General features: G+C 46.3%; 1 protein-coding gene across 1 annotated transcript in view; it reads left to right on the plus strand.

Moving 5' to 3' along the window:
- The window catches only part of LOC120850841, a 29,397-nt gene extending 21,978 nt beyond the window's left edge, over nt 1–7,419 (plus strand). The window contains exon 5 of the mRNA XM_040223507.1: nt 7,312–7,419. Within this exon, the coding sequence (XP_040079441.1) occupies nt 7,312–7,419 (108 nt within the window). The remainder of the gene's footprint in view (nt 1–7,311) is intronic.
- The last annotated feature ends 6,626 nt before the right edge of the window (nt 7,420–14,045 follow it).

The raw sequence follows: 14,045 nt of genomic DNA on the forward strand, positions 1-14,045 counted from the left end.
AAGATGAGCGGGAAAACCTGTAGTTCAGTGTGTGGCATCTCCGGATCAAGCGGCGATCAAACATTTGTCATGCATGCACACTTTTCCTGGACATTTTTTTGCTGACTCATTGAAATAAAATACTCGGCGCGCTTACTAACGCCTGTCCATGCACTCTTTCGAGAAAGAAAAAGACTGTCAAAACAAAGGCTGCTTCAGAAGCAAGTAGTTTCTTCCTTTGGGTTTGGCTTGTATTCTTGACGCAATATCTGAGTAAATAAAAGTGAGTCCTACATTATATGCCTTGTTAGTCACATTTTTTTTCTGCTGCACTCTAAAGCATATGAAGTGTCCACGATTCATAAAGTTATCAATAAAAAAAGACCAATTTCCCCAGCACAGAAGATATATGCGACAGGGTGGACGTTCACCTGATCCAGCGCATTTGTTCTAAATGTAAATAAAAAAATAGTTTTCCTTCTCCTTTCCTTTCTATTGTTTGAAAAGACGTTAGTAGATGCAGCTCTTGAAGAAAACGTCTAGTTGTCCTTTATTTGTGTATAAACTATTTTACAGTATTCGCAACAAGGGGAAAATATCGCGCAGCGCTCCATTCCTATGCTCCGCACGCCAGAGCACGCCAGCGCTAACTCGCCTGCTGCGCGCAGCGCCCTCTATTATTTTCATCGCAAGTCTGTGCAGCCCTTCGCTCCCGGCCGCCACACTTCCCCTTCCAGCCACCATACCGAAACTAACACCGTCAAAGTTGACAATCTGACAGTGCTCATATGTCCATGGTTTGGCAAATCGTGGAAAGCTGACCACAGCGACGCTTTTGGCCGTGCACATCGCTAATAGACCTTTCCAGCGGCAGTCTCAAACGAAGCGATTTACAGCACGCGTTCCTGGTTTTGAGAGTGTACGTAAGTGTTGCCCGACTGCGCTGGGCTGTGGGTTTTCTCGTCAGTAGGCTGTGGCAGCCTGCGTAGGCGAAATTCCGGACGCTGGTAGAGGCTAAATTGCCTTGTTTTATTTTTTATTTGTGTTATATGGCGAAGAGAATTTCTCGAGGTTTTTAACAAAGCATTGCACTATTTTTGGGAACAAAAACAAACAAATGAAAGCTATTTTTGGTGAGTCCGTGCGCGACAGAACATATGCAAATGGAATGTGTGTTTCATTTTATGTAGATTCTTTTACGGCACCGTATACACTCAGCCGTGACAATCTACCAAGGTTTTAACTACCGAAAATATTTGAACACACCACAAGATAACCGAACTGCATGGGTATTCCCCGCTCACAACATGAAATTCAACGAGTCTCATCAATCGAACAATATTTATTGTACGTACTCCACGGTGCCGCGTTATCCGAACACGATTTTAGGAAGGTCTCCAATAACACAGCATACCCAATATACAGTGTCGACGATAGTTACTTCACGACGATCGGACGGAATATCCGGTTTGTCTTGGGGCCCGTTTTGAAGGCAGTGCTTTTTTACACAGCAAAAAAAAAAAAAAAAAAAAAAAAGAACGAACGTGTTTACTTTGTTTCTATACCCCGGACCCTATCAGGCTATTTCTCGCCAAGACCGGGAACATAGCCAGGAAAACATTTAGGAGATTATCTCAACGGCAATAATCCTCGAAGAACGTCGAACTGCCTGCGTCCTGGGCTGCTTGACGTTTGCTCTCTTCGTTCGTTTCTTGCGAAGGCCGAGCAGACCATGAGCCCTGGTATTCATTTCTCGCAGTGGAAGATAACGCGAAACACGTAATCATCCTGAACAGGCAAATAAGCTAAAACCTTTCAAGGACAGCCGGCGAACTCTGAACGCACAATGCAGGTGGGGAGGCGCGCTGACCGGGTTTCCACAGCTCAGGTGGGTGGCAGACATTTCTGGCTGATAGGGGTCGCCAAACTCGCAAAATGGCGGCGGCCAGAGCGCTCTTTTTGGAAAGGCCCACCCCTTGTTGCGCGGAGCAAAAGTTGTTGTTGTTCTCCACGTAACGATCTTTTTGGAACCAGGTTGCTGGTGGGTGTTGGTAACTTAAGTAGTTGTTCTGGAGAGTTCAAGCGGGAAAACGACAGGATTTGTCACGGAGGAAGCTAAATAGGCAGGTTTCACGCGGTCGAGCGTGACCACATCGTGACGTCCGTTGATGTCGACCGTGAAGGTTTTTTCTGTTCGAGAAAGAACTTCATACAGTCCGTCGTAAGGTGTCGTGATGGGTGCTTGCACGGCATCTCTTCGCACGAATACGCGCGTACTGGTTTGGAGGTCGTCGCTAAAAAAAACCTGCCTTGTAGTCTGTTGTCTCGGTGGCACTGGTCGCAGAGAGGAAAAGAAATTTCTCATCTTTTAAAGATAGGACGGGATGTCAGGATCTTCCAATGTTACACGTGTGAGAAATTCTCCGGGTAACCTAAGAGTAGCGCCATAGACCAGCTCGGCTGAGGTGCAAGCGATGTCTGTTTTGAAGGTAGGACGGATTCCAAGGAGGACGTGAGGAAGGTGGCTAACCCAATAAGCACGACATTCTTTCGTCATCAGTGCTGCCTTGAGTTCGCGATGCAGCCGTTAAACCATACCATTTGATGAAGGGTGGTATGCAGTGGTGTGTACGTGGCGTACACCCAAGATCTTGGTGAGGACCGTGAAAAATTTACAATGAAACTGTCGGCCACGGTCGTCGTGATGGTGGACGGACAGCCAAACCGCGCGATCCACGTTGATAGCAAGGTGTGGGCGACTGTCTCCGCTGTTATGTCGGTGAGTGGAACAGCTTCCGGCCATCGCGTGAACCTGTCCACATATGTCAAAACGTATCGGAAACCGCTTGACGATGGTAGAGGTCCTACAGTATCAATGTGGACGTGATCAAATCTGGGATCCGGAGGTCGAAATGCATGCAGCGGTGTCTTCGTGTGTCGAGTTACTTTGGAACGTTGACATTTGCTGCATGTTTTGGTCCATTGACGCATCTCAGCGTTAATCCGGGGAGAGATGTATCGTGCCGTTACGAGGCGTTGCGTTGTACGAGTGCCCGGATGACTAAGATCATGAATGGAATGGAAGATAGCTTGTCGATATTGTTGGGGTATATATGGCCTAGGTGCACTGGTTGACGCGTCGCAGACAAGCTCGCAGTTGGCGAGTGGCAGTGTGACGGGTTGGAGTTGCAGAGATGTAGAGCACGCTCGCAGCTTTTGTAGCTCGGAGTCTTCCTGTTGTGCGGAGGCCAGTTCCGAAAAACTGACAACAGGAGGTGATGAAACACCGTCAATGCGTGAGAGTGCGTCTGCTGGCGTGTTATCCGTTCTGGCGACATGGCGTAGACCAGTGGTATACTCGGAGATGTACGAGAGGTGTCGAATTTCTCTGGCGGATTAGGAATTGTGATTTACCGCGAATGCGTAAATCAGAGGCTTGTGGTCAGTTAGCACGTGAAAAACTCGGCCTTCCAAGGAGTACCGGAAGTGCCGAACAGTCGCATAAATTGGGAAGAGCTCGCGTCCAAACGTGCTGTAGCGCGTCTCCGCAGGTTTGAGCTTCTGTAAGAAAAATCCAAGCGGATTCCACCCATTTTCGCCGTACTCCTGTAAGACAGCGCCGACAGCAACATCGGACGCGTCTACCATGACACGCGTCGGGGCGTTTGACATAGGATGCACGAGTAGTGTGGCATCGGCAAGGGCTTGCTTGGCCGCGGTGAAAGCCGCCACTGCGCTGGTGGTCCATGATAGTTGTGCCGAGGACTTGCTCGGAGCTCGGAGCAAGTCTGTGAGAGGCTGAATGATTTGTGCTCAATGTGGGATGAAACGTGGATGAAAATTAATGAGGCCCAGAAATTCCCGCTGCTTACGTAAAGATTTGGGTTGTGTGAAGCCTCGTATGGCTTCTACCTTAGATTGAAGAGGTTCAATGCCATCGGGAGTGATGCGGTGCCCTAAAAATTCCAGTGCCGTAGTACCAAAGGTACACTTCGCCACATTAATTGTAAGCCCGTAATCGCGGAGGCGTTTGAGGAGCAGGCGCAGATGTGTTGTGCGCTCCTCGTGGGATTTGCTCGCGATCAGCAAGTGATCTACGTAGGCAAATACAAAAGGCACTTCATGAAGAACTTCGTGGGCGAATCTCTGAAAAGTTTGCGCGGCGTTTCTCAATCCGAAAGGCATGCGAACGAACTCGAAGAGGCCAAATGGTGTTGTGGTGGCTGTCTTCGGAATATCTGCAGGCTTGATCGGCATGTGGTGAAACGCCCTCACCATGTCGATTTTGCTAAATATAGAGGTTCCTGCCAGGTGTTCAGCGAAGTCGTGTATATGAGGTAGTGGGTAGCGATCGGGTTGTGTATGGGTGTTTAGCGCCCTGTAATCACCGCGCGGCCTCCAGTCCCCTGGGTCTTTTTTAGGAACCATGTGGAGTGGTGATGCCCAAGAGCTGTTGGATGGTCGAATTTTGCATAGTTCTAGCATATGCTCGAACTCTCGTCGTGCTACTTTCTGGCGTTCACCAGACAGGCGACGAGGGCGAGCAAAAACGGTGGGGCCGGAGGTGACAATGTGGTGTGTCACAGCATGCGGTGGCGGCTCTGCCGTGTTGGACGACTTCCTGATTTCAGGGAATTATTTAAGAATGTCTGAGAATCTCGAAGGAGGCAGGATGTTCCGGATGCAAAGGGAGGGTAGAGTTGTGGACACGCCGTTGACAGCGAGATGAGTCTTCCTGTCAATAAGGCGTCGATGGTGCATGCTGACGTCCAGATCGAAGTGTGAAAAAACATCTGAGCCTAAGATGGGGTAGGTCACGTCAGCAATGATGAAAATCCATCGAAAGGTCTTACGAAGCCCTAAGTCCAGGGTCAGAGATTATCTGCCATATGTTGGAATGTTCGAGCCGTTTGCCGCGACGAGATGCGAACCGGTCAATGGACGTCACCTCTCTGCATGTGTAGGTGGAATTACGCACATTTCAGCGCCTGTGTCGACGAGAAAACGGTGGCCCGTTATTCGGTCTGTGACAAAAAACAGACGGCTTGTGGTTGGGCCGACGTCACTTGCCGCCTCTAGTGACCGGCCGGAGCGTTTTCCTGCCATTCGCATGGCTGATGGTACTTACATGCGTCGCTACCGAATTTCTGGTGCTGCCAGCAGAGTACGTCTGTCCGTCGTTGTGAAGGACTGCGCTGTCGAGAGGATACCTCTCCGACGACATCGCAAGTCGTTTCTCTTTGTGCTGAGTGCTGCGACGGCTGTTGTGAGGGCGTCGGTGCGGGCTTCAAGGGCTCGCATGGCGGAACACTGATGAGCGTTATCCGTGACACTTGACAGGGCAGGCGGAGCATACTCCGCGACGCCGTCAGCCATCTCGGCAAGGCGATCGAGTGGAAGATCGGTGACTGGTGCAAGCGTCATGCGAATGCCTTGTGGCCAACGCTGGAGAAACAATTCGCGTAGAATCGGATTGTTCGCGTCCGAAGCTTGCTCACCTAACAGCTGGCGCATGCGATGAAGTAGCTGAGAGGGTCGACGGTCGCTCAGCTCCTCTGTGTTCAGGAGCTGCTGTAGCCCTGAAGCCTCTGACTGCGTCTTCCTAGCGAGGATCGTCCGCTTGATGTAGTCGTAGGCATCGTCAGGACAGGGAGACGCCAGTACGTCGTCCAGCTCATCAGCGACCTCTGGGGGAAGAGCGGAAACCACATGGTAGTAGCTGGCGGTCTGGCTTGGTGATGCGCCGCGGGTGTAATTGTGCTTTCCCTTGGGAAAAGCAGGCCCGAGGGTTTTTCGCCCAGAAGGCTGGAAGGCGGAGATGGACGGTTGAGAAAACTCCGTTGCCGTTGGAAAAGATGCCAGGAACACTATGGTTCATGTTGGTTGGATGTCCGGAGTCACCAGTTTGTCGGCGGTGTTCTATAAATGCCGGAGGAAAAATGCAGGCGTCCGAACCAGAGCTAGAGCGTACTAGAAAGAACGAGTGGGGCCACCGGAGTACTTGTTTGGTACCTCCGCATGTGACAAAAAAAAAAAAAACGGCTGATTCAAGCCATTTCGCTCGTAGCGCCCTCTGGGCACTACGAGTGAAGTGGTTCGGATGAGCCGCTTTTTATGAAAAACCTGTTTCATTCCAATGCCAAGCTCGACCGGCAGACTGGTCAAGGTCATAGAAACGATAGAACGCCGGACTATATTTTTTATACAACCTAGATGTCAGGCGTCACGTGCATAAAGTCACCGGGACCTGACTTGTCGTCACAACGCCATGCGACATCAGGACGACGCCTTGACGTCAACGTCGTCATCAACGTTGACAACGTGCGTTACCCGACATCAAGACTGCGTTCTGACGGCATATTCCGTTGACAACGACGACGATGTCAACGTTGACGTTGATGACGACGACGACAACATCACGGGACGTCAAGATGACGGCGTCCTTGTTAATCCAACGTCATAAGTTAATCCAACGTCGTTTAACGTCAACGACGTTAAACGACATCAAGACATCGTCGTGACTGCGCGTTGACGTTCATGCTGGCGAAGGCGACGACGTTACACGCCGTCAAGGCTTCGTCGTGACGTTGACGCTTACAGTGACGTCATAGTGATGTTTGACGTTGCGTGCGGCGTCGACGTCAATGTCGGCATTGACGACCACGTCCACATCGTCCTCGACGTGACGCGCGACGTCATGACCGTGTTACAACGGCGACTTAATGTCGCCAAATGGCGTCGTCCTCGACGCGACGCGATGTAACGACGGCCTTATGACACCATCTTGGAGTCGCGTAACGTCGTCGGCGATGACGTCGTTAGTCGTCGTGTCGTGGCTTTGACGTTACCTCTGACGTCAAAATCATCCCCTAAGGGGCTATATTGCCCTTATGACCTTGACCTGTGTCGTTGCTCGATCGCAGCGAAGGTTGCGCTGCGATCAGAGAGGCTTGGTTCCACCTGATCGCTTTCCACATTTTGAGGTACAACTGAAAGCATGAGCGGAGCCTGTATGCCGTCAAATATTAATTATCTGCGGCATTTAGTGAAGGCATGCAACTGTGGCACCACCCTTTTAATATAATAGTCAAGAAGGAAACAAGTTTTTGGCGCAAGTACTGCAACAAAACCTCCTCGTGTGTATCCAGTCTCCTACGTGGAAAACATATCTTAACGCGTGTTTTGGGTTGGAGCTTTCATTGCATATTTTAATATAACTGCAGCGCAATTAAAACAAAAAGTGTATCACCAAAAAGGAAGATGCATTCTAACATTTATATTTGTATTTTAACTGCTATACAACAAGTGTTGCATTTTATTTTTTCTACACAGAACTGCACTTCAAGCACAAGAGAACACCTGCGTAATTGGCACCAAGACTTGGAGGGTGCACTGTCCGGAGTTTTGTTGGCAAAGTGCCCATCGTATTCAAATATGTAACTTTCGTTGGTGGCTGCGATAAATAAAAAAAACAAAAAAACATCGCGTGCCATTCATTTGAATAAATTTTTTATATAAAAAAGTATAATTCTTCAGTACAATTTATGTTGTTAAGTTCAGTAACATACCGAGCTTTATTTGAAGACTGAACTAAGACCGTTCACTCCAGGGGACTTTCGAGGCGCTAACGCCTTGATAGCCTTTATTATTTCATCCACAGTTATCTCTCCATTTAATTTTTTGCCACCGTTTTATCTTCTTTCGGAATTAGTCTAATGCCCCTGCCACACGGCAAAAGTTAATGTCATTTCAATCAAATGACATTATGTGATCGGCGAATCAGCTCACTATTCTAACTACGAGCGTGCCGCGTGCACCGCGTGGCGGCAGGTGTGGCGCGCGCTAATTGGGCGATCCCATAATCCACCAGCTCGCCTGCACCCTTCCACCAGCTCGCCTGCACCCTTACAATTTTTTCACCATAATCTCATTCGATGGAAATGACATTAACGTTGCTGTTTGGCAGCAATATAAGAAACTGTTGTGATACATGCTTATTAGAAAATGTATTTTCTTGAAAGAGTCTGTCCTAACTTGAAGGTGACAATCTCCCGCTGGATATCTGTTTGCTCACTTACGAGCGCTTCTCATAACCCGAGCGCCATGATATTATTATTTTTCGCTGGCTCCCAGCTTTTTATTTTAAACATTTTCGTTGGCTCTTCGTCTTGTAAATTTATTAAACTTTGAAAACTAAAGCAAACTAAACGATTTATTGGGCAAACTTGTGCCCAAAACACGATAAAAAAAGGCTAGCGTCGCAGGTGTCCATGGCGGCGTAACAGCAGGATCGAACGTTGGTGTGACACTGACTCCGGCTCGCCACGCGGAGCCCCTTTTGTAGACGGGAGTGCTTCTGCAACATTTTCCCTGCTGTCGCACAAAAAGACCTTAAGTAAGTTCCTAGGCCCACGTGCCCACACACTAAAAAAAAAGAAGGTATCACCTTAACCCTTTGTCCCATATAATACACCCCATATAATACACCCCAAAATTTCATTTCGACGTACAAAGCCCTATATTCGATCAAACGGCCCTAAATATTACGAGGGGCTTGATAGCCGTGTGGTACAACTTATTAAAATAGCTAAAGTACGTATCAAAGACCGCATTAAGAAAACACTGAGCTTTTACAGTAGGGCAAAGAAAACCCCGATTATTTTTTTGTGCTCAGTAAAACTCGTTAGTTCAAACAAAAAAAGGTGTTGTTTCATTCGTTTTACCAGTAAGCGTAAACTTCTCCTATCAAACTATCATCTGGGCAGCCACTTGCTTAATCACGTTGACAATTTCAAGTATTTAGGTTTAAACTTCTCATCTGATTTGACGTGAAACAGGCTCCCAGATTACGTGACTAATAAAGCAAACGGGTTACTAAACTTTATTAAACGCAACTTCAAAACTGCGCCAGTGTTCCTGAAGAACGTGTTCTATAGAGCAAATGTGCAACCAATTCTGGAATATGCATGTACAATATAAGATCCTCCTTCTCAATATCTTATTTATAAAGTGGAACGAATTCAAGAATGTGCAGCTTGTTTTGTAACAAGTAGCTATGATTTTCGTTCGAGCATCTCAAACATAAATATATCACTTGGTTGGAGTCTTCTTCGCCAACGTACAAAACGCTTACGGTTAAGCGCTTTCACGCTTTTATAATTATCAAACAGGAATCGATAAAAACATGTATAGGTAGGCCTCACATTAAGTATCAAGAAAAACGGATCTCCAGATGAAAGTTCGAGGAATTAACTGCCGAACGGAAGTTTTCGCCCACTCTTTTTCCCCCTCACTATCAATGTTGAAAGTATAGAAGGCGCACAATAAAGATGAATACGAAAACGGAGAGGCAAACAATACGAGCGCAAATAAGACAGCGCTTGTCTTGTTGGCCTTTCCGTCTTCGTTCTCGTCTTTATTGTGCGCTTTCTATACTTTCCAACATGCATAACCAACTCGCCTGCATCGCTACGATAGTTACTATCAATGAGCGGAACAGTCTAGACAGCGCTATTGTCACTTCTCCACAAAACATATTTTTCTTAATTTTACAAGACTTTTGTTGTCAATAGGTGTCTGTTATTTCACGTCCGTTTTGTATTGTATTTTTTTGTTCATGTAACCCCTCTACAATAATGCCCCCCGGGCGATGTAGGTACCTGCCTAAATAAATAAATAAATATAGACGATAACAACCAGGAAGTTACGTGTATGTGTCTTTATTCAGTCAATATGGCAATAACCATAAAAATCATTATAGTTGTCCAATAATCATCCCGATACAGCTTGGCTGGTTATCCTTCTTCAGAGAGTGGAAGGGCGCAAAGCGTCTCACTTTAACTAAGGATGTACATTCCACTCTTGATCGGTGGTCCCAGATTGACTGTGACTTTCTTGATTTTCGCAAAGTCTTCGATAAAGTTTTTCATAACCCCTTAATTTTTAAACAGCAAATATTACAGAAACACTAATGGTCTGTACTGGATTAAACGTTTTTTGAGTAATCGATGACAGTTTTTTCTAGTAATGACACTAGTTATTCCTTCTGTACTAGTACGTCTGGTGTCCCACGGGGGCCTGTAAGGACCCGTTTTGTTTCTCATATATATAAACTACTTACCAATATGTGCATCCTCATCAATTAGATAATATGCTGATGATTGGATAATTTAGCGTGAAATAACTAACAAATTTGATGCTGCACTGCTTGAAGGTGAGCTATGTGCAATATCCGAATGGTGTAACCTGTAGAAAATGACCCTTAAGGGGGCACTGACACCCCAAGGGTCGTATTTTTTTATTGTCTAAAACGATGCACGTTGTAGTCATAAACACGCAAAAAAAAAAACCACATCGCGAACAAAAAGTTTTTTTACGCGCGCGCGCCCTTTTATTTTTGGCACCCTCCTCTCTCGTTTTTCGCCTCCTCGCTTTTTTTGATTCATGACGTCAAGAATCATGAAATTTAGAAGCTTTGTAGGCGACATTTCTATAACATTCACTAACGGCAATCGTAAAACATGTCTTTTAACGCAATTGCGAATGCACTACGGCTTTTCTTTCTGAAATACCAAAAATCGGAGTCCGTTATGGTGCCGCCTCCTGGATTTGTATCCTCCTACGGAAAACAGGCGACACCGCTCAAAACCGGTCCGCCGGTGCTCGCTCCATTCCTCCTCGCTTTGGTTTGCGATGGCAACAGCAGGGAGTCGTGAAAGAAAGTGGACTCTCAGGACTCCGCAATATTTGACGTCAACGCACCGGCGCGGATCGCGCGGGAACTTCAAATTCGGCATTTGGAAATTGTTTTTTTTCTTCACAAATACTGAATTCCCAAGTTGTTTCGAATTTTGAGGGTAATATCCCGGCATCGTTTTCAATCGTTTCGGATAATAAAATATATGATTTTGATGTGTCAGTGCCCCTTTAACACTACCAAATGCAATACTATAAGGATTACTGGTCGGAACACGTGCCAATCGTCGTTCTCAGTTTGTAACACTCTACTGCAATTTGAGACGTCTTACGAATATCTCTGTGTTCACATTACTTCTAACATGTCATGAAAAACTCATACCGACGAGATTATCGCTAACGTGCTAACTCCATGGACTTGGATATATTTAAAACGAAAATTTACTTCTGCCCCAGTATCACTAGAGTTACTTTTGTACAAATCACTAGTTCGATCAAGACTAGAGTACGCCGTATCAATCTGGGACCTTGGACCTTCAACGCTTGTGACTAACCTCGAATCTCTACAAGATCGCCGAGTACGTTTCATTTTCTGCAACTTTCATCTCACAGCCAGTGTGTCATCTATGAAAGCAATGCATCACTACCTATTATTTTCTTACGTCGAAAAAATATATCGTTTATGCCTTTTCTATAAAATATATCACACTAACACTTTACTAAAAACAAATTATTCCTTAGCCCTTTACACCTATATCTCTTGATCGTGGATTCAAAGTTGGCATACCTCACTGTCAAACATCAGCATACCTTGACTCTTTATACAGGAAGCGTCTTCAGAGTGGAACCATTTTTCACCATCTTGAGTAACTATGCCATCAATTGATTTGTTGCAATCTACGTTAACAAATTACCTTTGTTAATTTTGCCTTGGATTAGTATTTTTTTAAATGCATTCTTCCTGTGTATTTTCCGTTCTGTAATTGCCTTTTGTTTTAGTCCCACCCTTTCGTGTAATGTTGTACGGGCCCTAAGGACATTCTCATAAATACGTAAATAAATAAATATTCATCAAACCAAGATATGACATTCTGAGCACCTGTAGCATTGATTTTCGCGAAAAATAAGGTGTCAGAAGCAAATAAAATATCGACTTTACCTCTGCCAAGTTTTTTCACTGCAATTAATACATCAGGCGCCCACAGTCTAATTTTTTGTTTGTCCAAGGGTTCCGAAATCGTGAGTGGGATACCAACGCGCTCATTACCGTCGACGTCTTCAAGAGCACGGTACACGACGCAGTGATGTCAGCAAACCGTTAGGGGATGAATGGACGTGTCGAAAGATGAAAGATGGATACCTTTGCGTAGCTGAGCAACATTGATCGAGGGGACCGGTATCCATCTTTCTTCCTGAACGCACTAAGACGAATTTCGATTCGCGGGGATAACATGCGACGCGAACAAAGAATAACGTTACCTGAAAGCGAAAACTACTGACCTTATGGTCGCTCGCCTAGATCAGACCTGGGGAGTAATCCATTACAAGTAACAGTAGTAACTTGTAATCCGTTACTCTTTTTAAAGTAATTTTGTAATTGCCGCGTTATTTGTGCGGTAGTAATTTGTAATTTCATTTCGTTACAAACATTGGTAAGAAATAAGTTTAATCAGTCGTTAATTTTTAAAAATATAAACAAAATACAGAAACTGGAGAAATATGAGTGTGCGACCACCCGCTCGACCAAGCCTCAAAAACGAGCGCTCGCGCCCATGAATTTTCAGTACTGCATGCAACTATACTCTGTTCATGCAAAAGCTGACAGTGCGTCAAAGCTACAGGCACGAGACCGCAGCTTTGAGACGTTGCGCTCACGCCTGAGAAGGCACGTTTCAAACGAAAGATTTCGTAGATCGGTTCCTTCCTTCCGAATCTTCTAGCGCAGGTGGACTCTGCTACAGTGCACGCGCAAGGCTAGATTTGTCTGCAGAATTCCAGGGATCATTTTCGGTCGCCGTAAGCTAGCGGGATGGTGGGCGTGGTTTCAGCTTTCGCTGCCTTGTCAGCTTACATGTGAACGAAGTGCACCTACATTCTTTCTCCGACATAAAAATATTTTATTTTTACGAGGACTACCCTAATGCGGGCGTGTGAGGAATGCAAAGAAGTGTTGCAGAACATTTTTGAAAACATCAATATTGTTTCTAAAGTTTTCTTGATCAGCGTACGGGAAAAGGAACTTGAAAGTAATTTGTAACGCAACGAGTAAAGTAATCCGTTACTTTTCAGAAGCAGTGAGTGATTTGTAACGGTGACTCATTATATTTGAGAATCGGTAAATTGTAATTTTAATCTATTACATTTTTTGAGTGACGGGCACAGGTCTGGTCGAGACATCTAGACAACTTCGGCTCGAAAACGAGGCATCTCTCGTCCAATTTCTCGTCAGGTCGGGACCCGCCGGCCTGCCTGACTTGAACTGGCTCACCCCGAACCAACAGACAGCAGCACGGCAGCACGCAACCAACCCAACCAAAGTGACAAAAGCACCAAAGTTGGAAAAGGCGGTCGAGGGTTGTATGTTGCATGCGACACCATGAAAACTGCAACCTGTGACGTCACAAGAGAAAACAACTAAAACAAGCAGTGACGTCATGTGTCACGTGACACATGTCACGTGACCTTGGCCCCGCGCTCCGGGCCCCAATCCACCTCTGGAAAGGACGACCCTATTTTCCTTGTGGTATTGTCTCAACGGATTGGATTGACTCCCTGACCAATCTCAGCAGACGGCGTTGTCCCGGACCCGTGGTGCCGCAGTGTAGCATAGGGCCCAAAATCAGTTTCGTTCTATTGTTATTTTTTTCTCACTGACCTCCTCACCCATTTCGGAGGTGACGACACCGGATACAGACCGGCGCCCGGTCGCCCGGTCGTGCGGAGCTCGGACGGAAAAAGCGCAGGAAGATTGCGGGTGCTTGCCGGAGAACCACCACCTTTAGTGTGCGCACCGGCCGGAAACCAACCACGCGAACGCTATTGTCGGTTTTCCGGCAAAATACGTTGTCGACGATTGACCACCCGAATTCGCCATTACACTAAAGAAGGGAGATAATTTTAACAGAAGATGTGTTTTATGGGTTTCTTTCTATGATAACGACTCATAAAGGAGCGACAAGCTTGGAGCGCTACATAATCCAGTTTGCCCGCTAGATTAAGTGGGAATATTAACGACGTGACTTCACGTCACGTAACCTTTGCTGAGGGAGGGATCGGAAACGAAAGGAAGGGGGGGGGGGGGCAGTGGTTAAAAGGTTGTTGCCTTGGTGGTTTGCTTCCGTAAAAGTGAAAGGCCGTACTACGCCAAACAG

Source organism: Ixodes scapularis, unplaced genomic scaffold, assembly GCF_016920785.2.
Source record: "Ixodes scapularis isolate PalLabHiFi unplaced genomic scaffold, ASM1692078v2 ptg000500l_1__unscaffolded, whole genome shotgun sequence".
NCBI lineage: Eukaryota > Metazoa > Arthropoda > Arachnida > Ixodida > Ixodidae > Ixodes > Ixodes scapularis.